The sequence below is a fragment of the Polypterus senegalus genome, chromosome 1, assembly GCF_016835505.1.
Source record: "Polypterus senegalus isolate Bchr_013 chromosome 1, ASM1683550v1, whole genome shotgun sequence".
Lineage (NCBI taxonomy): Eukaryota > Metazoa > Chordata > Cladistia > Polypteriformes > Polypteridae > Polypterus > Polypterus senegalus.
The window spans coordinates 63813387-63840715 of NC_053154.1; the positions used below are offsets into that span (position 1 = coordinate 63813387).

The 27329-nt window shown below is 37.8% G+C and overlaps 1 protein-coding gene across 1 annotated transcript in view; it reads left to right on the forward strand.

The window, feature by feature from the left end:
• The window catches only part of LOC120526619 (spondin-1), a 558899-nt gene that overhangs the window by 525035 nt on the left and 6535 nt on the right, over nucleotides 1-27329 (forward strand). Inside the window, exon 15 of the mRNA XM_039749784.1 lies at nucleotides 7465-7728. Within this exon, the coding sequence (XP_039605718.1) occupies nucleotides 7465-7728 (264 nt within the window). The remainder of the gene's footprint in view (nucleotides 1-7464; nucleotides 7729-27329) is intronic.

A 27329-nucleotide genomic window follows, 5' to 3' on the forward strand; every position in this document is an offset into this window, starting at 1 on the left:
AGACAAAGGAATGGTTTCAGAATACTGTTTTATTTCTTTGAAAGTGTTTTTTTTTCCTCAAAATCTGTTTTTGAAAGGGGGAGGTGTGTGCCTTAAATCTGAGGGTGCCTTAAACTGAAAGCAATACAGTATTTTATTCTTAACAGACACTTATGCTTATTTTTACAATTTTACTGTGTTGTTACATGTTCTTGATGTTTTGTAAAAACAGTCTGTTTTTTACCTTAATATTCATTCTGTTTCTTTTTACTTTCTTGAGCCTTATCATATATTGGATTACCTCATATTGCACCTCACCTTCTTACTTTGAGCTAAAGTCTTAGCAACATTATAAAAAAACAAATGATGATGTGCTCCATAACAATTGCTGTACTGAATAATGCCAGACTAATTAATCATGTTTTTATACTTCTCGTGAGAATTGTGCAATTATTTAGAGAGAATGAATGTTTTCTTATTTGTCCTGCCTCCCTTCATACCATACATTCTGATCTTGTTCATGTGACATTGATTAGGCAGGTTAGCAGTAAGAGTTGTGTGGTAAGTTACTGTATATAATGGCAAAGGTGTGTGCAATGTTTTTGTAACTACTTATAGATTTATAGGCAGGTATAAATAGTTACATTTGGGCACTTACAGTGAGTGGTTGAAAGGTGCTGCCATGAGGACTCTGGTAGAGCTAGCAATGGTGAGTTAGCTGCTTTATTGCCCATGGCCACGGTGGAAAGCCAGAGATACAAGCACAGGAGCGCTACTCCACTTGACCCCAGTTGGGATATCTGGAGATATCGAGCTGCAGATAAAAGAGTAAAAGTTAGAAAAGAGAGAAAAGGATTTAAGCAAGATGATAAGAAAATGATTTCCTATCGGGGAGCTATTGTTAGTTGCATTATGGCCATTCACGTGAATATGAATATGGGTCACAAATTTGTAGACTTCCTCCAGGGGTTACGGCATGTAGAACTGAGTACGTAGGACACACTTTGTAACTGGAGTAAGCCATCCTTTGGGGTTGTTGGAAGGATTCCCAGGGGTGTATAAGAAGGGGAATATGGACAGCGGACATCATCTTTCTTCACAGTTAAGTCTGTTGGTAGTGGGTAGTGCATCATGAAAATCCTGAGCAGCCTGTGTTAGGATAGGAGGGCATGCATTTCTCTTATTTATCCCCTAGAGCAGACCTATTAAAATGGTGGCCCTTGGGCCACATGCGGCCCAGAAGCAACCTACGATTGGCCCAGCCTGTGGTCCCGCCAAGCCTCCAGACCGTGACTAAAATGTTCATAAATGCGACCAAAAATAGGTTTAGCGATTATCATTTCTAATTAGTTCACCAGTGGCAAATAAAATCATTGAAACTTTAAACTATTATATTGTAGAGATGCAAGGCCATTTTGTATTATTGAGTGTATGTGCCATTTACATATGTGCCGGTACAGGCTCCCCTTGCATATTCCTGATCTGCATTAAGGCTTGTTTATTTCCTGCACTGAGTGAGAGACAGTTGCAACAAAAATGACGTGAGAGGTGGGGACATGCGCAGGAAAATATTTCTAAGTATATGCCGCTGCTGAGGGGACGACTGTGAATTTCAACAACAGGGTGGTTACGCTTATGCTGGAATAATGAACGAAGGGCTGAATAAGACGCAACCGGTCATCAAAGGTAGGCATGAAAAATATTTGTAATTTCTCTGCCCATCATATAGGTCTCCTGTTATGAAGGTATCTTTGCCCTGTGAAATTCAGTTGTCCCTTCTGATCTTCGCGCTGGCACACTAAGGTGTGATTGTAACCAACCTACTTGTGTTTGTGCATTTTTGCATGCCGTTTAACTTTTGATTTAACACATAGTCCATGAAAAATGCCAGCCTGTCTGTCAGTAAACATGTACAAGCAGTCACGTGCCCACTGTTTCGTCATACACGGCGAAATGATGAAGTCTGCGTTTTAAGATTGCAGGTGTATTACTGTCACTTTACTGGGCTGCTCTGTGATTGATGGTGGACAGTAAACTTTGTTAAAATGGTATTGAAAAATACCACTTCATTAGTTGTTACTTCAGTCGCTTTGGCGTGTGCACAATATGTAGTATAATCGATTCTTGTATCTTGCCTTGACAGCTGTTGCAGCGCTCTGTGCCTATACTTGGTGAGAAGTGTTGTACAGCACAAAAGCAATACTATTGTATTGTATTTCTGTGGTGGCAATTATAGATTGGCAATGTAACTCTGTGATGAGGATTACTTGTGTTCTGTTTCATTTTTGACACCCATGGCATATCCAGCCTACTTGGTTTTCTCTCTTAACTGCTTTCCCCAAGACTTCTTCCATTTTTTTGGGGTTCCTTGATTTCTTAGGTAGTCAAGGATCAAAAATAGTGCCTGTTAAAGACCATTAAGGCATTCCTTGTATGCTTTTGGGCTATGCAAGAAATAAATTGTTGTTGTTGTTTTCCTTTTGAAATAAGTACAGTTGTGTTTGAAAGTTTGTGAACTCTTTAGACTTTTCAATATTTCTGCATAAATATGACCTAAAACATCATCAGATTTTCACTCAAGTCCATAAAGGTAGATAAAGAGAAATCAGTTAAACAAATGAGACAAAAATATTATACTTGGTCATTTATTTATTAAGGAAAATGATTGAATATTACATATTTGTGAGTGGCAAAAGTATGTGAACCTTTGCTTTCAGTATCTGGTGTGACCCCCCTTTGCAGCAATAACTGCAACTAAACATTTCCGGTAACTTTTGATCATTCCTGCACACCGGCTTGGAGAAATTTTAGCCCATTCCTCCATACAGAACAGCTTCAACTCTGGGATGTTGGTGGGTTTCCTCACATTAACTGCTCGCTTCAGGTCCTTCCACAACATTTCGATTGGATTAAGGTCAGGATTTTGACTTGGCCATTCCAAAACATTAACTTTATTCTTCTTTAACCATTCTTTGGTAGAACGACTTGTGTGCTTAGGGTCGTTTTCTTGCTGCATGACCCACCTTCTCTTGAGATTCAGTTCATGGACAGATGTCCTGACATTTTCCTTTAGAATTCTCTGATACAATTCAGAATTCATTGTTCCATCAATGAAGGCAAGCCTCCGTGGTCCAGATGCAGCAAAACAGGCCCAAACTATGATACTACCACCACCATGGTCCACAGATGGGATAAGTTTCTTATGCTGTAATGCAGTGTTTTCCTTTCTCCAAACGTAACGCTTTTCATTTAAACCAAAAAGTTCTATTTTTGTCTCATCCGTCCACAAAACATTCTTCCAATAACCTTCTGGTTTGTCCATGTGATCTTTAGCAAACTACAGACGAGCAGCAATGTTTTTTTTCTCCTTGCAACCCTGCCATGCACACCATTGTTGTTCAGTGTTCTCCTGATGGTGGACTCATGAACATAAACATTAGCCAATGTGAGAGAGGCCTTCAGTTGCTTAGAAGTTACCCTGGGGTCCTTTGTGACCTCGCTGACTATTACCCGCCTTGCTCTTGGAGTGATCTTTGTTGGTTGACCACTCCTGGGGAGGGTAAAAATGTTCTTGAATTTCTTCCATTTGTACACAATCTGTCTGACTGTGGATTGGCGGAGTCCAAACACTTTAGAGATGGTTTGTAACCTTTTCCAGCCTGATGAACATCAACAACTCTTTTTCTGAGGTCCTCAGAAATCTCCTTTGTTTGTGCCATGATAAACTTCCCCAAGTGTTGTGAAGAGTGGACTTTGATAGATCCCTGTTCTTTAAATAACACTGGGTGCCCACTCACACCTGATTGTCATCCCTTTGATTGAAAACACCTGACTCTAATTTCACCTTCAAACTAACTGCTAATCCTAGAAGTTCACATACTTTTGCCAATCACAAATATGTAATATTCGAACATTTTCCTCAATAAATAAATGACCAAGTATAATATTTTTGTCTCATTTGTTTAACTGGTTTCTCTTTATCTACTTTTAGGACTTGAGTGAAAATCTGATGATGTTTTAGGTCATATTTATGCAGAAATATAGAAAAGTCTCAAGGGTTCACAAACTTTCAATCACAACTGTATTTGGTAGTCCCTGGAGCAGCCTGGAAGAGGATGAGGGGAAAAATGACAGGGACTTCCAATGTGTTTTTGTTTTAGGCTCTGAAAATCTGGATAAGGGAGGAACAGGACTACAGTCATGAAGTTCATTTTTTGGAATGTTTTTCTTTTTCTTTTTTTCATATCTATATATATAAAAGTCAATGTGTGTATGTATGTTCCAGCATCACGTCCGAACAGCTGGAGCGATTTTCATGAAACTTGGTACACACGTTTCTCAAAGGTTGACTAAAAATACTGTAGGGTGAAATCAGCCCTAACCCACCCCCTTCTAGGTAGGGTAGGGGGTGATCTTACGGTCTTGTATGCATGTTACAATTCAGTTGACACTCGGAACGACCACCAGAGGGCTAACTGGAGGTGACTGCCAGCATTCTTTATGTTATTGTATGCTCCACTACCTGTTGCTTTTGAAATTAAATAGAGTTCTACGTGTTGTAACAGATAGGGGGCACTATTGCTCCCTTGAACCCTTGTCCAAGATGCCAGACACCAGATAAAAGTCCAAAAGTAGACTATTTTATTCTGCACAGTGCACAAAGAACTCTCTCCTCCACAATACTCATTAAACACAATACAAATACTCAATAAACAATTCTTCCACTCCCAGACGTATTGCCACCCTTCCACCCAGCTCAGCTCGCCGTCTGAGAGCTCCCACAATCCTTTTATATTTCCTGACCCGGAAGTGTTCCAATCCCCAATCCATTTAATCTCCTATCACTTCCGGGTCAGATAAAGAGTCCTTTTCTTCACCCCAGAAGCACGTCATTCCCCTTGTCCATGTGATTCGGACGTACTTCCGGGGTGTAAGGCAAATACTGTAACCATCATTCCTCCCTGCAGTGTCTCCTAATGGCCCCCATGGTATCCAGCAGGGCTGTGTATAAAAACTCCAATGTCCAGGATGCCCTGCTGGTCTTCGGGGCACCTCCATACTGCAGGGAAGGCTTCACCTGACGGCTTGGGGGTATTGGCTGGGTTAAACGGCCGGCCATACACCACAGCGTGCAAGTGTGTGTGTCTGTCCGGCCTGGAAGTGAGAGGTATAGTCGGGGTGAGGGCTCCAGCTCCGAGAATACGCAAGTGAGGCCAGCACACCGGCAAAAGGAAACCTCCTAAGAAAGACAGTCGCTTAGCTGCTAACGCAAAAACAATGCAAGCCTGTCGGCAACACGAATCCTCATAGGAGAGAGATGCGCAGAGTAGTTCTGACGATTTCAATACTTTCTGCGATCCCGTGCTTTTAACAGCACAGGCTTACACAGTTAGTATATAGCAGGCCACTGCCAGCATTCTTTATGTTTGAGCATCCCTGCACTCCTGTTGCTTTTCAAATTAAATAGAGTTGGCCAGTTCGAAGCATCAACTGGATGATAAATTAACAAACAATGAAGACTCACTAATGTGCTTGTTTTGCGGTCTTGTATGTATGTTATTTTTATTTTTAAAGTTGTTTTTTTTTTAATTATGTTTTTCTCAAACAATTAAAAAAATAACACTTTATTTTCATCCCGGGCATTGCTGGGTATTTCAGCTAGTATATTAACAGATTTGATCCATACTCTTTAGTAGGCTTGTATTCCATAGAACTCACAGAAAAACTTCAACTTTGGATAAAATTGATATTTTTATATCACTGGTTTTTAGTAAAGAACTGTTATTTTTGTAACGACTTGTCTGTGTCTCTCTTACTCACCTTGTTTTATTGTTGGTAGGACTACTTAATGCTCATTAGCTTAACTTAACTAAATAACTCCAGTCAGTTTTTTGGTTTATAATGCTTTAATCGTTGGGTTATGCTGCTAGTGGTCAGGCACAAGGCAGTCATATCACTGCCTGAGAGCACAAGCGGTGCAAGGGGATTTCATTACATTTGTTGCAATAGTATAGTTTATAATGTAAATATTCCTGCATTAAACAACAAATAGAAATAGGATAATGATGCAACCAAACAATCAGTTTGATTAAATAGTTTGGCTGGAGTTATAGCCTGCTGTCTCAGAAGTCCTCCATGGATTGGATATTAAAGCATACTTTTCAATTAAAGTACATTGTTTTTTAGTATCCAAAAAACCTGGGATTGGCTCCATCAGACCCCTGTGACCCTGTGTTAGGATATAGTGGTTTGGATAATGACTGGCTGAGATGACAACAAACATGAACGTTCTGAAACAAAAAAGAAAATTCAGAAAAGGCATCACATTTGTTCATATCCTTAATATTGTTTTTTTGTGTCAGTATACTGCTGCTGGGTTATGTGAATTTCCCCTTGGGATTAATAAAGTATCTATCTATCTATCTATCTATCTATCTATCTATCTATCTATCTATCTATCTATCTATCTATCTCCATTGTAGAGTCACAATATAGTCACAATATGCTACAAGATGAGCTAAGATGCAGCACACATTGGCCACAAGATTTTCTGCAACTCTTTTTTATTATTTTGCTGCCTAAAATTACAGATTTGGCTTTTCATAGTGAAGTGGAAAGCACTTGTCATTTTTCTCATGTACTTCTGAATACTGTATTTCTTTTGACATTTTTTTTTCTCTTTCAAGGGAACCTTACATCAGAGATTGTCAGATTTCAAGTGAAATCACTTTAAAAATTTTTTGAAAGATGTTTCAGTTGAATCTTGGAAGCGGATGCTCCTGTCAGGACATTTTATTATACACTCGCACACCTTGCTAAGTGTCAAAAGTACATTGTTAAAGTACAATAATTTACTTTTATTTTAAGCCAGATACTGTAGCTAGAAACCGCTGCAGCATGAATTGTTATATGAAAAGCAGCGAGCTTCCTAATTATCTTATATCTCATATCTATTTCCATCCCTGCCATTTGAACGTTAATACACCCCTGGATTATCAGTTAAGCTGAGACATGACCTTCAGTCTGTGAAGGTGAATAATACAACCACTGCTTGTAAGAATATTAGGATGAACTCCACATTCATGTACTGTACTCATACTCAATGTAACTTTCTGCACTGTGTATTTTGTATAGGCTTGCTTAAAATTATTTTAACATTTCCCAGAACCTAGAAGACATTGTTTACTGAAATTCCCTTGTCACACAAATAGTAAACTGTTAATATTTTGTTTACTTTCTGTAACTGTAAAATTCCCATTAAACCACACGATTGATGGATAAACAAAATTAATTGCTCTGTGCTAAGAGTGTCTCTGAAGACGCAGATAATGAGATTGCTTGATTTTTTTTTTTTTCTTTTTTTAGGGAATGATCTTATCTTCATAGCTGAAACATTTTTCAGCACATTTGGAGGTGTGGGGAACATACTTAGTAAGACTGGTAAAATAATCCCCATGTTTTAAATTGTTTCAATTTGCCTTCCAGCCACTGACTGCATGGTATCAGAATGGTCTGAATGGTCCGAATGCAATAAATCATGTGGTAAAGGTCACATGATCAGAACAAGGATGATCAAGCTGGAGCCTCAGTTTGGGGGAGCCCTTTGCCCAGAAACAGTGCAACGCAAAAAGTGCAAAATAAGAAAATGCAACAAAGGGTCCAGCGATGAAAAGAAACGGCGTAAAGAAGCCCGTGAGAAGCGAAGGAGTAAACAGACAAGGGAGGAGCCTGAAGATGAGCAGCATCCAGGTGAGTAATGTCTTGCATAATAAAAAAGACATACTAAAAAAACAAAAATAAATAAATTTATTGTAATAATAAAATGTCATTTGGGTGTGTAGTGTTAAGGCCTATTTTTGTTCTTATTCAATTGAAAAAAAGAAACACATTTTTTTTCTATACATGTTATTTTGACATTGAATGAAAAAATATCCTGTTGAAAAGGAAGATTTGTTGCAAGGACTTGGAGATGAAAATGTCTGTAGGGCAAAACCAAAAGAATAGCCATTAGGCACACACATGTCTTAAGCCAGAAGTTCAAAAAGCCAACAAGCAAAAAACAGAACGTGAAACAAAATCATAGACAAAAGAAAAAAAACCCTATGACAAGAATTTATTTCTCTTACTACATTAATCAGAATGTCATTAAGCAGAGTTTTATTATTTATCCAAACGCTTCCATAAGACACCAAGTAATCTACCGTTTCGAATATGTTCTGCCACAATGAAGTCACACACAAGGTCATATCAGATAACATGTCAGTATGGCCTGTTCCTCATTGCAGGAAAGTGATAAACAATAACAATGAAATTAAGAAGATTATGATTTATAAATTAAAAATATAGCATTAGGAAAATGCTCAGATTATAGATGTCCACAGGATCACTGATAGATATTATTGTTATTGAATAGCAGAAGACAAGTCCATAAGTGTGTGACATAATTATTGTCAGAAATGAAAAGCAGTATTCAAAGCTCAAATCTGGATGTCAGCACCTAGAAAGAGTCAAATCCAGAAGTCACAAACCTCAAGGGCTTCTAAATCAGAGAAAAATACAGAATCATAAATAGTTATCACGCCAAGATCAGATGCAGGTATTCAGATGGCTGCATCGATCAAATGTTGCTGTCCATGAAGAAGCAGACATAATGGACAAAAGAAATCTCATACCCAGGTTGGTGGGCCAGCAGTGTAAATGGGACAAGGCAGGTACTGATTGGTGGAAACTGTCCATCTGCACTCTTTGTTTCCATTGCTCTATGCATGGAGAAGGAGACTGGCCAGTTAAACAGACAAACATTACCTTTATTTTACTTTGAATCACCACTTGGTGAAGGAAACAGAGTGAGCAGCTGGGTATGTTCACCTGTCTATCAAACAAACATGAAACATGCAGACAATGAAAAAAACCTCAGCTGGACAGGTGCAAACAAAGCTTGTCACCATTTGCACCGTGAGTAGACCTACAAAAAAAGCAAAGGCACCTCTGGTACACAACTCTTCTGCTTCAAATGATCTGGACAACCATTGTGTGAAGACACTAGAGAAATGAATCAATCAAGAGTCAGCAAAACTGACAGACTTCATAAAATGAAAATAAGAACTGGCTGCAGTCATCATGTCTGAGACAGACAGCACAAAAGACAAGAGACATTAGGTAAGTTGTGCTTGCCAGCTCTAGGACAGATAGAAGATTTTATATATATATATATATATATATATATATATATATATATATATATATATATATATATATATATATATATATATATATATATATATATATATATATTTTTTTTTTTAATGTTAAGCAACACAGCAGCTTCCTACACTTTATAACATGGCTGTCAAGCAAGTATGGGTGCTTAGCAATGACAAATCTTACTCAAAATCCCTGCTCATGAATTATCAACATGTGGGGCTATGAATCTCAAGACATAAAGAATGCACAAAAACCAAAAAAAAAGGAACAGAAAAAAATCAATGGGTACAGAATGCAAACACACCTAGCAGTCCAAAAATCCTTACAACGGAAACCTTAGTTATATTACACTGAACAAATGAATGCATCCATGCTGGCAGTGTTCTTGAAAAATGCTATAAAAAGAAGGAAAACACCCCATAGTAGATTCAAACCTTTGTCAATTTGTAGTACTTTACATTCCCAAATAAAAGCTGTTAAGTGTTTTAACATGAAATATTGTACTTTGTGTATATTATCATGCTATCCAGACTTATATTCAAAGAGATCCACTTCAAGTAGTTTTTTGAAGATTAAGGAGATTGGTGATTATGGAAGATAAATGCTAAGCAGTCAGATACACTTGTACTGTATATAGAATACCCCATATTGATATGGAGAGAATGATTAAACAATGTAAACACTGACTCTTCTGCCAGCACTTTCACAGTTAGCTGATTTATTAAAATAATTGGTTTAACACAATAATGAATTGCCATTTATCTCTATGTATAGGAGTCATTATTTAGACACATTATAAAATTTAATTAAGCTAGATAATTAACAATACTTTTAGAATCTTTAATACACCTTTAAAATTATTTTTCCCAGATGTTGTACTGAAAATACAGTACACCATAATTTATAAACTAGATCTTTTGGCTTTATAAATAGAGATCTTAATAACTTGGCAACTATGTTTACCCTTTTTCAGTTTCATAAACGATGTTACATATTGGCAGCATTTAGAGCAAAATGTCGTACTGGTTTGAGATTTGTATATAGAAATTTCCTAATCCCAAGGCAGATGGTTCATTTTCACTGCCTTTTACTATTATAATAAAGGATTAAGTACTCTGTTTAGGATTTTTTTTTTAGATTTGATAGAATAATATAATTCAGCAGTAAAACAAAACATTAATTCTTACTGCTATTTCTGAAAAGGTAGAATAATTCATTTCTGAGCTGACAGCTGACTGAGTGCTCACGTCAGGGCATAACAAGCAGACACTTTGGTCACTTATAAGGTGTTAATATACCTCACTAAATGTAAATGTTAAGTGGCTTCAAATTAAATTACTGTCTAACGCATAGCACAGCAGTGATGTCTCTTATTTCAGCACAATTTACAGGCAACTCATGTTGACTGAGCTTCCTCACCACCTTTTCTAATCACAATTTAGACATTTTTTCTGCAGTTACCGTGACACCAAATTTAATGTATACATTTTGAGACTCTGAGGTCCCGTATATCTGACCAGATAGATTTCTCAAGTCTATGTTGGTCTTGGGCAAATGATTATGATATCTTTAGTACTTCTTAAAGCAAGACAATTTAGCACTAACTTTATTGAAGACAAAATCTCCTCCACATTTAAATTTTGGGAAGCCTACCTACAGATTCTACTCCAGCATAATAGTAAAGATCACTCTTATTACAACCCTGTGGCACTTACATCTCACATTATTAAGATCTTTGAGAGGCTGGTCCTAAACTAAATTATTCATCTTGTGGTAGATCACTTGGACCCACAAAGAACAGCCCTGTCCCCTTTTCTGTATGTTTTCTGTACATCTTGAACCAGGGCATGTCTCTTACAGAAATTCTCAGATGGATCTGCACATAACTTTGTTTCTTAGTGCAGAAAAAATTATGTACAATTTAATATCAGCACTAAAGAGCTTCTATATACAGGTTGTACACTCCTACAAGTACATGGGGGTCCACATCAATGACAGGTTGGTCTGGCCTTGTAACTATGTAAGAAAAGGCAGAGGAGGTCCTTACTTCTTAAATGTGGGTAGTGAGCTCCTTCAAATCTTCTACAGCTCAGTAATGGCCAGTGTGATTTTCTGTGCTGTGGTGTGCTGGGCTGGTAACATCACTTCAAGAGAGGTCCACCGAATCCACAAGCTAATTATAAAGGCAGGTTTAGTCGTGGAATTGAGCCTTGGACTTCTTGGGAGGTCGTAGCAAAGAAGAGAATTGAAGTAAAACTGAGTGCCATTATGAACCCTGCTGTAAATCCTCTCACTGACACTAACACCGAGCACTTTCAGCCAACAAATTATTCAGCAGAAGTGTGTCAAGAAACTCCACGAGGAGGCTCCTTTATATCAACAGCAAAACACCTATGTAATGCCTTACTGTGATCGTAACTGCCAAGTCAGAAGTTCTCTTTTTTAAATTAGTTCCTTTTTAGTCATTCTGGTTTGTGTTCAGACTATAGTGTGTGTTTATCTACCTACCAATTTATTAATTTAATGAGCTTTGGTCAAAAGCCAAATTTACCCCTGGGGACAAATATCTATCTATCTATCTATCTATCTATCTATTGTGACAGATAGAGGGCGTTATCATCCTCTCAAACCGTCGGACAATACGTCAGAAACCAGATAAAAGTCCAATAGTTGACTTTATTAAAGCAAATACGTGCACAAAGCACCCTCCTCTCCACAAAACTCATTAACCAATAAACAATAATCAATAATACACAATCCACCACTCCCAGACACGTTGCCACCCTTCCACCCAGCTCACCTCAACGCTCTGGTGTTTCTCACAGTCTTTTATAGTCCCTGACCCGGAAGTGTTTCTCATCCTTCAGTCCATGTGACTCCTTATCACTTCCGGGTCAGATGAAAAGTCCTCTTCTTCATCCCGGAAGTACGTCATCTCCCCCGTCGCTGTGACTAAGACACACTTCCAGGTTATAGGGCACAAACGACTAACTGGGCCTCACTGCAGCGTCCTCTGTTGGCCCCTGTGATATCCAGCAGGGCTGTAAAGGAAAACTTTATCGTCCATGATTCCCTGCTGGTATCCGGGGCACCTCCATGCTGCAGGGAGAGCTCCATCTGGCGGCCTGGGGGTATTGGCCAGGATGACAAGCCGGCCATAGACCATACTATCTATCTATCTATCTATCAGGAAGCCAAAGAATTAGGTGATTAGGGAGTAAAGAGGACTTATTTTTGACCAAAAGAAGAGTCAAAGAAACAGGTAGATGTTTTCTGCCAAGAATTCAAATAAAGCCTAGTGTCTGAACCAAAACACAGAACAAAAGTTATCATCAAAATAACATTGCTGTTTAGTCATGTTAACATTCTAGGGAGAACCTATTCTCCCCTGTATACTTTTTATTATGTAGACCTTAACAAAATGTCTCAAATCTTACCACATTTAAGGTGCTATAATTCAGCACTCTCCACCACCCCTTCACTTTTCCACTCTGTAGCCCCAGACAATTAGATATAGTAAACGAAAGGGAGAAAGAGTTACATATGTAATTATGTATTATAGTTAATAAGCCCAGAATAATAAAGTAAAATGAGTGTGACAAAAATACCATTAAAGTATAACCAAAGTAACTGATCATCTTCTGTTCATGTCCTAAGTACTAGCTTGCTGCTGGCGTGACTTGGGAGTCCTGAAAGCTCCAAAGCACTTTCAAAGAATTGCCCTGTAGGGAAGGTATACCATCAAACCCCTACAAGAAATGGCCCTGAAAAATGTTTAAAAGATTTATTTTAATCAAAAGGATCTGCAAGACAGAAAGCTCCGAAGAGCTCAGATGAGTTGTCTGAAAATGCAAGGCAATAACAGAAAACAAGTCTCAAATCAGAATCCAAAGGCATAATCAAAACAGAGCACAGGTTCAAAAATTCATAAACACAGACCCAGTACAGAATCCAGAGCCATGGTCAACAACAGAGCAGAAGTTCAAAAATCCAGAAAATCATAAGGCAATAACAAAGTCACTGTAAATTCACAAGAAACTCTCCCCTCACTAACATATTTGAAATGAACCACCAAGAGCTATGGAAGGTCCTCCCATAAATAAGTTGGAAGGCTGTTTCTGGCGGTGATTAACAGGTGGCTCCATCCCTTGGGGAACCACCCACAAAACACATGGACATGACCTCGGCCTAATCCATTTACAAATAAACACAAAGAAAAATGTACATAATAAATAAAAGAAACATTAATACAAATAAATGACATAAAATTAAACAATACAAAGAAGAAACACAACACAACTGTGAACCCCAGCCAGCAGAGAAATGATGGCTGAAACATGACAGCTGCTTGTATTATGTTCTGGTCTTGCTTGATCTCTACTCCAGCATGGCCTTTAAATAGAGTCAGCGATGGTCTGGCCTCCTTCTCCATGGATGGAAAAATGGCAGACAGCATGCCTTTGCAAGCCTCTTCTGATTTGCTTTGATGCCCCTGGCTCATCAATGAAACAGCTAAGGCACAACACGTGGAACTGTCAAATACAGTTTTGTTCTTGTCATCATTTGTTCCCATTTCAATGGAATAAGCAAATGCAATTTCAGACAATCAGGAAAATCCTAAAATGGCCCAGGTGCTCTTAAATGAAACTCTGGTTAATTCTCCCCTATCAAATGGTCTTATCTTTTAGGTTATACATGTCCATAGGCAACAACTGACTCGTACAGCTTCCCTACATTTTAAAGTTAAACATTGTTAGACAATAATAAAAAATAAATTAACCTATATGCTAGATATTATTCTCTTCTACAATTGGCAAAATGAAACAATCATTTCCTAATCGACAAAGAGGTGCCTAACAATTGAATCACAGTCAAAAATCTTTGTTTTGTCCATTTTCCCAAAATTATTGTACGTGACTCAAATGGTGACACCCAACATAGCAATGAAGACAATATGGCTGCACCCATAAAAACGTAATACAAGATGACAGAAGACATTCAGAAATTCAAACCTTTTGAAAAACAACACAATATTGCAAATAGTCAGTGGTGTGAATCAGCCCCTAAAGTACATTTTATGTTATTCCTTCTCAGTAACTCCAGCAAATGGGGCTACCTAGGTTTCAGTCCCAGCCCACTAATGCTGTATCTGCCCACTTCCATAAATTTCAGCCACTTTTATCTTGGCAACATCTCCATTGTGACTTATGATGATGTTTACGCTGCATTTTCTCATAATCAGGATGAAGTGAAAGAGCTTATTGCTTTTGTCAACTATGCACACACAATAAATGTCAAGTAATTGTTATAATCTGTCATTTTGACCACCATGCATTGCCCTGTTTGAACCTCAACTTAACCTTGTGGTTAAGGTGGAACAACATTTTTACATCAGTATAGTCCCACACCAAAAGTGATATGCCATCATGGATATTATAAGAAGTGGTACTGTTTGTCACTGAGAAACAGTACCATAATGGTTCCTATAAGCCTTTATTTAAGGATATTAAATTAATTCCTTGAAATCCATCACCATATAGAGTCAAGAAGTGATGCACATGTCTTTTTTAAAATATTGAAATAGAGATAATATTGAAATTCGGCTTAGTGTTTGCACTATCAATCTGTTGATTGACCAATCTGGCCAGTTAGCTGCCAATGCTCCTTTTGTATCATCCTAGATCTGGGATTATATTCTGCTTGATATCTTGGTGAGCTGCAGGTTCAGGTCACTTTCATCAGTTATCATTGTTATTATTTTGTTGATATGAATTATTTATTAATGGTTTGTAATCAATTCAGTTTCTTTGTCTACCACTGCTTGACTCACTGGTATGAGAACCCCAACACATACAATATACTGTTCAACTTGTCTTGATGTTTTTTTTCATGCAAGATATTGAATGTTGTTAGGGTTCCCACCCTTTGTCCTCTAGACACAAAAATTTAGGAAAATTTTGACCATAATTTAAGCCAATTTAAATTATTAAATTTAAATTTAATTTAATTTAATGTAATTATTAAATTAAGTTTTGTTTTTATACATCTCATAGTGTGCACGGAAACAGGCATATGCAACATTTTAATGTGTACGCACAGTTTATACATGAGGCCCTGAGTCTTTTGTAATGGTATCAAGGGTATTTCCATTCTTTAATGATTGGTGATGCATGAACCATTCCAAACAAGTCAAAGTACAAACCAAAGTGTTGTTAGTGTTTTTTCAAGCAAATCCAGTGCCCTCCAGTTTTCTGACTGGGAGCATGTAAGGAGACCACAACAAACTATACACCTCCAGCTAGACCTCCTTTCTTGTTAGCATGAAGTTTGGATTCCATTGCATTTTAGCTGGAGGACTTCTCAGGTTTTACTCACACAAATATGTGCACATTAGGCTTTATTCACAGCTCTTCATTTGCCCCATACGAGTTACTGTAGGAGTATACGTGTGCACTCTGATAGACTGGCACTCTGTTTTCGTCAGTTCCTGTCAGACTGATGCTATCTGGGTCGACAGCCACAATCTTGAAACAGGCCATATGGATTTAAAAATAGATGGAAAGGTGGATAGATGGGCAATTCCCGGTGGCTTGTATCTATTTATAGAGAATCTGTTCATGTGCTAAAGTGTTCAGACCAGAGAAGTGGGGTTGTTTCTGTTTAGGTGAATGCCACTTAAAATACATTCTGAAGGCCTATTTCGAAAAGTTATATGAAACAACATGGTAAGTTATACTGATCTGAAAAAGAAAGTATATCCTGTGTTGATTCTATGGTTTTAAATGTCAGAACATAACTAACAATCATCTAGTCCTCCTCATGTTCTAAAATTAGAATATCAGGTCACAAACAACATAAAATAAATTATACTTTGCTATTATTTCTTCATTTAAAAATAAGCCACATGAAAACAGTAAGCCCACCCCTTGCTTCAGATCTTGTATTTACACTAATAATAATTTACTTTTTTTCTGTATGAAAATTTGGCCTATGTTTAAACTGGGTTAGATAGCTATAACATAAACCACTTTAACACAGTTAAGTCTTTTTTTGTTACTCTGTGGCAATAAATCCAAAATAAATCCTGTATCATTCAAAGTTGTATAACAATCAAATGTGGAAAATTCCAAGGCGCTGAACATTCTGTAATAACTGCTCTCCCATTCACAGAAACAAGTCTGAATTTTAGTGTCTAATAAAGTGCAGCATAAGCTCACATTTGAAATCCATTAAGCTGCCAACAATTCTCATAAAGTCATAGTTCAAAAGTATTAATTTTAAAATAATTTTGAATAGTAAAATTGAAAACCAATTCATGTTTTAAATATATTAACATTTTTTGCAGTATTAGTATCAAGGATACTAGCATAATGAAAACATAAGATATTTTTTATTCAGGCATTATAACAGCAGCTGAAATTATTTGCATAAATGATTTTCTTTCTGTTTACTCTGAACAGTATGTAATGCTCAGAAAAATGAGAAATGAAGCATAACATCTGTCAACATTGAAAGCTTGAACAACTAATCATTTAGGTGTGGACAAAGCAGTCACAAGAGTAAGCTGTGTGATATGGAGCAGGATTAGGCTGACAATTTAGCTAATCACGTGAATCTGCAGCTTTATATCCAACTTGCCTGAGACACAAGTGCCGTTCTACTCGAGTGCCAGAGGAAAATATTTGCCATCTAGCAGTAAATGTAATTCCCACTGAAAATCTTAGTCAATCTCAGCATGTCCTGTCCTGTTTCTTTCTTCGGTCATGCATTTAATATAGTTTATTTAGCAAAGAAGAGAACTGATGAACTCCTTAAGGGACAGCGTTTCACATTAGCAGAATCTACATAAAGTAAGTCTTAAATATCCCAAACTAAACAGCAATAAGTGATTAAATTTATGTTGTTACACAAAAGCATCAGTCATGTAAAGAGCTGCTTGTGTCATGACCACTTCATCTGACTGTATATCACTTTCTAGATGACATAAGCAACCCTACAGAAGTCGTTACTAGAAGGAGAATGTTGAGTAAGCATATATTAGAATACTCTACTTCACAGCTATATTAAAATGGCGAATTATAATGCATTCTAGCTGCTATCCTGTCATATGAAGGAGATCTAATTAAAGAAGAAAAAGTAAAAGACTTGTCATGTTATATAAGGAAATTTAAAGAAGCACTGAATTAATAGAATATACATTTTGTACCTTGACCTCAATGCAAATTTGGGCATGATTTTTGTTTATTTTCTTGTGATAGTTGCTCAAGCTTTAATTCTTAATGATGAAAATGATAATGAGAATCATCTGTCAGCTTGCTTCTCCATTTATGATAAAAAACATTCAAGTGGACGCTTGTCTTGAGGAGCAGCTGGGAGAGTGTCTTAGACATTGGACACTTGTACATGGCCTTTTTGAACAGCTGCTTTGTGTCACTATTCAAATGGTGAATAAACTGAGCCTGTTTTCCTGTCTTGGCAATGATATAGTTATTCTGAAGCAGCATGTATTGACTTGGGTGTTGCTGAGAAATTTATTAATATTACTCTGGTGAAGAAGCTTGCAACTCAGTTAATGAAGAGTAAAGAAATAATTACAGCATAATACTCTATATAATGGGCAGCACAGTGGCGCAGTTAGGAGGCCCGGGTTCGCTTCCTGTGTCCTCCCTGCGTGGAGTTTGCATGTTCTCCTCGTGTCTGCATGTCCAAAGACATGCAGGTTAGGTGCATTGGCGATCCTAAATTGTCCCTAGTGTGTGCTTGATGTGTGGCGTGTGTGTGTGTGTGCTCTGCGTGAGGTTTGTTTCCTGCCTTGCGCCATGTGTTGGCTGAGATTGGCTCCAGCAGACCCCCATGACCCTGTAGTTAGGATATAGCAGGTTGGATAATGGATGGATATTCTATATAAAATAGTTTCTACTGATCTGGAGAATTATTATTATTAACACATAGTTAGCTGATGTCATTATCCAAAGCAACTTACAAGGTCAGAAAACATGAAAACTGTTTACAGATAAGTTTTAGAATTGAAAATGTAAAAAGACATTTTTAAGACCTTATAGCCCTCAGACATATATACGACGCTCCCACAAGTCCTCCGCAGACTGGCAGAAAGGTTTCTCACTCCCAGTGCTTCCTCCTTTTATTGCAGAAGTTGGTAATGACCACACTATAGAAGTCACTATGAGCACCATGATTAGACCTAGAAATTTCAACTTCTTTCTTAATTTTATGGAAAAGTGGTTCCCCCATACCCACCCATCCACACACAAACTTCATTTTACAATTTGACATATATATGAGTAATATTGCCAACTGAGTGCTGTTTCCTATTTCTGTAGAAGGCTTAAGGTAATTTATTACTTCACTGACCAATATGTAATGTTTACAGTCAATATATATTTTACCATTTCATCTGTTCTTGAGGTAATCTGCCTCTTAACCCTGCAGGACTATAGTTATTTCTACATTACTCTGCATTACTTTCAGTAAAGTACTTCTTGGCTCCACACCAAGAATCTGTTGCCTTACTTAACTTACTTAACAGTATCTTAGAGTCCCTCATCTCTGTAACAGTTAAACAGACTTGTATAATGAGGCATTCAAGATGGGAAGTTTTTTGATCATCTGAAAATGTCCCTATCAAATTGCCCATAGTAAAGTTACTGTATATTCAGATCCCACAATAATCATTCTATAATAAGTGTTAAAAATGAAAACTGACTCCACGTATCCCACCCAAAGTTCCTATTTCATCCTGAGGATATTATGCAAACGTTTTTGTAAAAAAATTTCAATAGGCAATCCTACCTCAACCATTCATCCTGAAGGCAACTCTTATCCACAGCACCATCCCTACTAAACACCTTCTCCTAGCATAGGATCCACTAAATCACAAAGCTTGTCAAAACCAGTCCATCTGTATCTGTTGATTTTACAAAGTGGCCTTCCTGTTCATCTAAACCTTTTATATATATTGTACTTTAAGGTAACCTTCGGTTTTCATAGGCTTGCAGCTTATTTCACAAAAAATATCCCAGTTGTTAAGCTCAAAGACCTCTCCAAGCTTCTTGGAGTGCAAGGTTCTTGGAATTTGTTACATTCACACTGATGTGTTTGTTTCAATTTCTTACAAGGATTCAAATGCCTTTTTCAAAGAAAAACATAAAAACATGATTCTTTAGGTGAATGCTCATGTTCACTTCATACATTTGCTCAGTATTGAGTAACCAAGTAAACTTTTGCAGCAACTTCAGCCTTGTGTCACTTTCTCTTTTTCTGGCTTTGTGTTGCTCCTACCCGATCCCCTACCTTAGACTTGGTTCCATTATCCAAAGGCAGAGCTAAGTCTCTATCATGCGTTGGATTTTGTTATCTGCAGCTTGTGAGAAGAAGCTAACAAAATACAAGTACAGTAGTAGGCCAATGTTGGAGTAGACTTCTTAAATCCCAGTAACAGCTATGTCTTGGATTTGTCCAACATGGTTTCAGTTTTACAAGAAGCAAATGTTTTTATGGTTAATTGAAAATATGATTATTAGATAATATATATATATTGTAACAAAGGTGCTATATAGGCGCCTGACCCGGCACAGATAGACACAGAGGTACGTATAAAAAAACACAAATACTTTATTTTTCTTCGGCTGTGGGACACGTCTTCCCCGTGCCACACAGCCCAAACACAGTCCCCAAAACACCAGTACAAAACAGTTCTCTTCCTTCCTTTACCACCACTCCTCCTCAAGCTTCGTCTCCTTCCTCCCAACTCTGGCTCCTCGAATGGTGGTGGCTAGGCCTTTTTATAGCCCACCCAGAAGCGTTCCAGGTGATTAACCACCTGGTCCTAATTGCACTTCCGGGTGGGGCTGAAGACTCGTCCAGCCGGGCTGTGGGAAGCAGACAACCCCCCTAGCGGCCACCCTGGGCCCCAACCAAGCTGTGGAGGACTCCATCTCCCATGGAGCCCTGCGGGCGATTGGGAAATCACCGTCGGCCAGGGAGGCTGCCACCAAGCGTCCCGGGGGAGGTATTGGACTGCCCATGGCGGCTCCCCCGGAACATAAGCAGCAGGGATGTCCCTGCCAGGCATGGGACCCGGCTGTCTTTCACAGTATATTATAATTATTGTACAGCTGTAAGTTTTCAAGAGAAATAAGAGTTTAATAGGTAAGCACTGCATTGCCCTCACTGTGACTAATGATCATGCTGATTTTCAATGTGTATTTTTATCACACTCCATGCAGCAAGAAAAAAAATCAAATCAAAAGTTACAGTAATTTAAAATTCAAAACAAATGTTTTAATACAAAATGAAATGTTTTAAAGTCATTTGATTTTTAAATTATGCATTCCTGACAGCGTAATTTAGTAGTCTGTCTAATAACATCGATACAGGTTCATTATACATTACTTATGTTTTAAATTTATTTCATTCTTAGTTTAGCCCTAAGATTTTATAATCAGCTTATGTGACAGCCAAAACACATCCCTGCACTGCCAAGTACAACAGTAATTTAGCAGCAGAACAGAAAATGATTTGTATAAGGACATTAATAAATGATTATACTGTGAAACTTAAGATAGCTTCAGAGGATCCAAGATACTGATATTAACTTAGAATATTTTGATTTTGAAGATTTTTGTCTTAGCTATAAAAAATGCATCTTGCTAGCATAGCATTTTGGGAAGCTCCACATCATTGGTCAAGTAGCAATAGCAGAGTCTGGGCTCCAACTCTGAAAAAAAACATTTGTTTTAAATTCACTTGCAGCTCTTCTAAAGTCAGAAACATTTCAAATAAACATTTTTTCGGAGACTGCGCTGTGCCTGGACAATTTTTTACAATTCAGAGGAAAACTGCTGTGGCATTAACTTAATAAGGAAACATTTTAGGACTCCAGTGTTTTAGTGACTTATTTTGTTCATATACTGCAAAATGTTATTTCTACTTCAGCACATCTTTGTTAATAAACTTGTAGTCAGTGTGCAAAATATCCTGTGGTAATAGGAAGTCTCAATGCCTTAACACTGAAATCTTACTATGGTACAATAGAATTCACAATAAATTACATATGGACAAGGTAATAATTTAGTATATGCATATCTTAGACCAATGAAATGCATTATTTGTGGATATGCAATCTGTAATCAAAAAACAGCCACTTCTTATATATACTGTAACTGAAACTCTATCTATCAAAAACCATTGCAGTTTTGTTTCTCACTGAAGTGTGAAGTTGAATGCCAAATGCTTCTTCCTGTGCACTCCTGCTGTAGAGTCATTCCAATTGAACAACTAAAAGCAGCAACACTAATACCTGCATGTGGTTCTGATGTATTTGTTTCCTAAGACAGTCTCTTCCCTCTTTCTCTAACCCTGCTTATTTAAAGAATTCAAACCACTGCCACTCAAATATGTCACTCCACCCATCCTGCTCCCTGACTCTCCTCTCGTCCTGTCCAGACTGTGAAGTGCTCGCACACTGCCAGGCAACTCAGTCTTGCCTGTGAACAGCTCTCTACATTCTGTTGTAATATTTTTTCAAAAACTGTGATTTTTGTTTTTAACATCATGCAACATGACACACTAGTTTCCATTTTTTTTTTAGCCTAACATTGCAGAATATATTTATGTCACTTTTTAAAAATTAATATTAAGTGCATGCATGCACTTTTACATTTTTTTGCCACTTGCTACAAAAGACCAGTGTGAAGCAAACACTGGCATGCAACAATGACATCATGCTAATGACAAAGATAAAGAGACACAATATCAAAACGAAGCAATTGCTACTGCTCAACAACATGTAAATACCTCAGCAGCCGAGCGGCTTGAAGTTTTCACAAAAAACACTGTCTGTCTGGAGGTATTTTCTCAAGAAAAAGATTAATAGGACTCAGATGCCAGTGATACAGCTAAGATATGGGCATCGCCAGTGTCTTCTTACGAAAGCCAGTGGGGCAGCAAGCACAAAGTGGTCCTTTGCATTGGGTAATTCTTAAGAGTTTGCTGATACCTCTCCAAGATCAGGAATATAGTAAACTGGTAGGGCATCTTTGGGTTGTTTCTTGTCCTGAAGATCATACGCAGCTAGTATCTATGTGTGTATTTCTCTATTATAAAAAAAAATCTTTGATGGCTTGGAAGGAGACTATACATGATTTGTTCTGAGACACTTTAACATCCCGCAAGAGACACTTTAACGTCCCGCGAGTCAAGGTAGTGAGACAAAAGGACAGTTGCTGCACAGGCTTTTAAATTATCGACACGCAGCGCGACAAGCAGAACACGCAGCCCGGCAGTAAAAACAGCAAGACAGCAGCTGATCCGACTGCATCTCCTTAGCGTGTGTTCAGCTCCCTTTCACAACTCAGGGGGTACAGTATATACATATGTACTGTATATACAGTATGTGTTGAACCCAAGCCTCATACTGGTTCCAGGGAGATCTCATATCAGGGGTGTCAAACTCCGGTCCTGGTGGGCCACAGTGGCTGCAGGTTTTCATTCTAAATATCTTCTTAATTAGTGAGCCATTTTTGTTGCTGATTCACTCATTTGGCCTTCGTTTTAATTGACGTGATTCAGACCCATTATTTGTTTCTTTTTCCATAATGAGCAGCCAAACAATAATGAGACACAAAACAAGCAGCCACATGACCAGCTCACCTGAAAATAAAGAAAGGTGAGGGTCTCATTTGTGTTGGTCTGCTCAGGTCACCAAAACATCTTGATGGTGGTCTTAGAAAAAACAAAAAATCAACAGTCTGCTGTGGCAGAATGACCGCAGCAACAGGTCATGATATTCAGTAACGGGTTTAATTAACAGCAAGAATGGGCTTCTCATTAAGAAACTGGTTGCAGTGAAATTGGCTGGACTTTGACATTCCAGTTTAGCTGATCATCTGTTGGCTCGTTTAACATCTCATCAAAGCCGCCCATGAACTTGTTGTACAGGCTGATGATGTTTGGGCATTCTATAGACACTTTCTTTTTCGAATTTCTGTCCCATCTTTCTATATTAGAAATAGGCTGGGCACTGGCAAAAGTGCTGGCAACGATAACACCTCTATTATCACACCATTTTGCTGCTCTTATTTCTACATTGACTACAACAACCTTTTTCTCTTCAAATGTCCCTCTTCCCTTCTTCTTCATATCGGTGTCTACGCTGAAATTGCACCCTTGCAGGCGACTTTACTGCACAGTCCCAAGGGCTAGTATTTCCTTGTTTGCAAGGGCAACAAACAAATCCAAGGGAAAAACCAGTTGTCAAAATACAGTAAGTGATTGAGAGCACCACGAATAACTTGTGCAAGCTTTAGCACAATGTTTCTACTTGCAGCAATGTTAGGTTCTCCAGGTACAGGATCTATTTTCCCTGCAAATATGTCAAATGAATGCACCAGGCCTTTAGTATCACAAAGCAGAAAGATTTTGTATCCCCATTTGTATGGCTTCTTGGGGATATATTGCTTTAGGCTAGATCTACCTTTGAAAGGCACCATTTGATCATCAATAGACAACATTTGATCATGTGGGAGACCATGAAATTTTGGGAGAAGTTAACCAGTAATTGGCCTGATTTTGAAAAGCTTATTCATTGTCAGTACTCATTACTGCTGCTTTCATCTTCAGAAACATCACCTTGTGATAAAGGTGTAGGTATGTAGTCTTCATCACTATCCTCACTATCTCTGAGTCAGCTGTCATCACTTTCAACTGGTGGAACCCTGATTTGAAGTCCACCAGCTCGCTTCCTGTAGAACGTTGATGTGTTCATTTAGTTCTGCCTCAAAATAAAGGGCAGAAATCGCATTTATATCTCAGTATGCTATTTTTACATTAATTCTAGAAATTAACTAGGATAAAAATGCAAAGCATTTGAAATCTATGTACAGGAATTTGAATTTCTACGATATTGCACCTAAATACATTATTATTCATATGCAGCCATTATTGCCAAATGTAGCGAAAAAGCGACATAGCGAAAACGGCATATAACTTCTGGAATTTTCGTCACATGTAGTTTATTCTGAAATATCAGCAATAGAAGAAAACAATAAGCTTATAAGTATTTTTATCTTAGCGCAATTTACCTCAAATGTGGAGAATTTCTCGAAGTAAGCAGCCAAAATCCACGCGCACGGAAACAACAACACTTCGCTTCCATTAGGCAGTTGTAGTTTCCACTACGACCACTAGATGGGATGAGAAGCGCTTTCAATACAGTCCTTGGAACGTATCGAATACGCAGCAACCGGCCTTAGCGGGATACATGTGCCACCATGGCTGCAATCAGCCTGCAAGCGGTTTGATGCGAATTTGCGACAATCGTCTACAAGGTTAATGAAGAAATGAATTAAGTTAGAGGACTGAATCCTTAAAAACAGGGCTATTAAAATGATGGGAAAAGGAGTTAATTAGCAGTGAAAATTGATTAGGAAAAGGGTTAGAATGAAAACCTGCAGCCACTGTGGCCCTCCAGGACCATAGTTGGACACCCTGTCCTATATCAATGGGTATATATGTATAGAATGTGCTGAAATGAAAAGGCGCCTAGTAAGACTCTGGAGTTGGCAGGTAGCATTTCTGACCAACCTCACCACCCTTATAAATAATTGGTTTGATAAAAGTCAAGACTGTGTTTCATTGTTAGACAAATAGATATGCTTCTGTTTTATATCTGAAAACTGCTACATGCATTGCAGGCTTAAAGTAAATCGGGCTATTGTATACAGGACAACTCCATAATCTGTCATCTTCACACAGAGAACCATAGACACATGGAATAAACTACCAAATAGTATGGTAGCCAGGAGGAATTTAGGGACTTTCAAAACAAGAATTGATGTTATTTTAGAAGAAGTAAGTGGATAGGGCTGGTAAGCTTTGCTGGACTGAATGGCCTTTCCCTATCTAGATTGTTCTAATGTTCTATCATAGGACACAAATCAGTCTGTATTTTACATAACATCTTATATACCGGAGCAAGTTCTTAACTTCTTCACACTCTTTATAAATAGGTAAACTCTAAAATGAAGAAAATGTAATAAATATACATCAGAATAGATGTCAGGTCCACATTAAAGACTGCCAAACTATCAAAAGATGCACAACTGCAGCCATTTATTAAAAAGACTAAGAAACAGAGTGTTAAATGCAACATTCACATACCAAGGTGTAATTAATACATTTTAAATTAACTAATTTGTGGTAAAAGATGAATTTTCATTGAAAACCCCATGCACAACATGGAAAAAAGTTAAACTCATATAGAGTGTACTGCAAAACATATTAACAGGAACAAATTACAGGAATAATAATAGTTCAGGCAGTACCTTCTTATTTAGCAATTAGTATTCACCAGTATAAAAAGAGCTATAGAGGCCACTACCCCAGATATTATTTATTTTATTCTAAACTATGGTATTGTTAGCATAAAACAGATTTAAATAGACAATGCTGCATGGACACCCTAGAGTGTATAATATTTTCATATTTATTTCCATTTTATTAATATGTAAATATCTACTCTTTTTTTTAATCTGCTCTATTCAGTTTCTGCCTTTTTATCATAAATAGAAACAGATTGCTTTACTCTGAGATAAAAATACAAATCAATTGTTTCTCGCAACATCTTCAAACATACATGCCTGTGTTTAATTCTAGCTGAACAAACATAATTTCTTTTTGGACTGGTTCCCATATTCAGTCCTGGGGGTCCCCTGTGGCTACATTTTTTTTTCCCAACCAACATTTTCTTTTAATTGACTCCTGCCTTAATTAAGGAAGATAGTATTTCCCCATTTGACTGTTTTGGTGCAATACAGAAATAAAAAAAGTTTTAAGATTTTCATCATATTTTGAGTTTATTTTTCCAGATTTTGATATATATAGGCCATTATATACTACTATTGAGCATCTTAGTGAGTCTGATGCTGAAGTAGAAGCATTCGGCATTCCTGTGACAATTATGGGAGCAGAAAAGGGGAGATAACAGCAAACTAACAAAAGAGAGCTAGGCTCTAGGGATAAATACAGGTATTTCTAAATTTATTAATATAATAGAAGAAAAATAAAAGACCAGCTATTTAAATAATGAGATCTCTTAGATGGGCTTATTGATTATGAAACTGGTTAAGACAAAAAAAGGCAGCCGCAGAGGTTCCCCAGCACTGAACGAGAACCACAATGTAATGCTAAGACAGTTGTTACTACCTGCTCCACAAGGCTTATTCTTTCCAGGACAAAGCTGGCAGCACTGTGTGAATTATGTTTTTTTGATGTCTCCATTGCCTTGAGTACCAACCAGCCATCCCTGTTAAGGGGTATGGATAGGCAGGTGGATGAGCCTATGGTGTCCTGGATAATGGACTGTTGGGCAGACAGCAGTTTGTGAGACTAAAGGACTGTGCCTCTGACAGGGATGTGAGCAACACTGGAGCACCACAAGGAACAGACCTTTCTCCATCTCTTTACACCTCTGATTAAAAATATAAAGTCAGGGTCCATAAGTATTTGGACTGTGACACAACTTTCTTAATTTTGGCTCTATACACCACCTCAATGGATATGAAAGAAAGCAGTCATTATGTGACTGAAGTGTAGTATTCCAGATGTAATTTATGGGCTTTATCAAAAATATTGCATGAGCCATTTAGGAATGGCATTTAGGAATTTTCCAGCCTAGCTCCCCATTTCTAAGGGGTCAAAAGAAGTTGGACGTTTGATTGATAAGTGGTTGGGGGTCCATCTAAATAGCCAGATGGATTTGTCTCGGAGCTCAGAGGAACTATATAAAAAAGAGGCAGAGAAGGCTCTTCTTCTTTAGGAGACTGCATTCCTTTAATGTGCGAAGTGACACTCTTCACAATGTCTACATCTCTGTAATGGTCAGTGAGCTTTTCTTTGCTGTGGTGTGCTGGGCTGGTAATATCACTTCAAGAGAAGCCCACTGAATCAACAAACTAATTAAAATTATAAAAGAATTAAAAAAATCATAAAGATGAAAGACGCCTCACGCCTGGACAAACTTGTTAAGAAGGCAGGCTCCATTGTAGGATTAAAGTTGGACAGTTTAACATCTGTGGCAGAGCGACGGGCACTAAGCAAACTCCTGTCAATCATGAATAATCCACTGC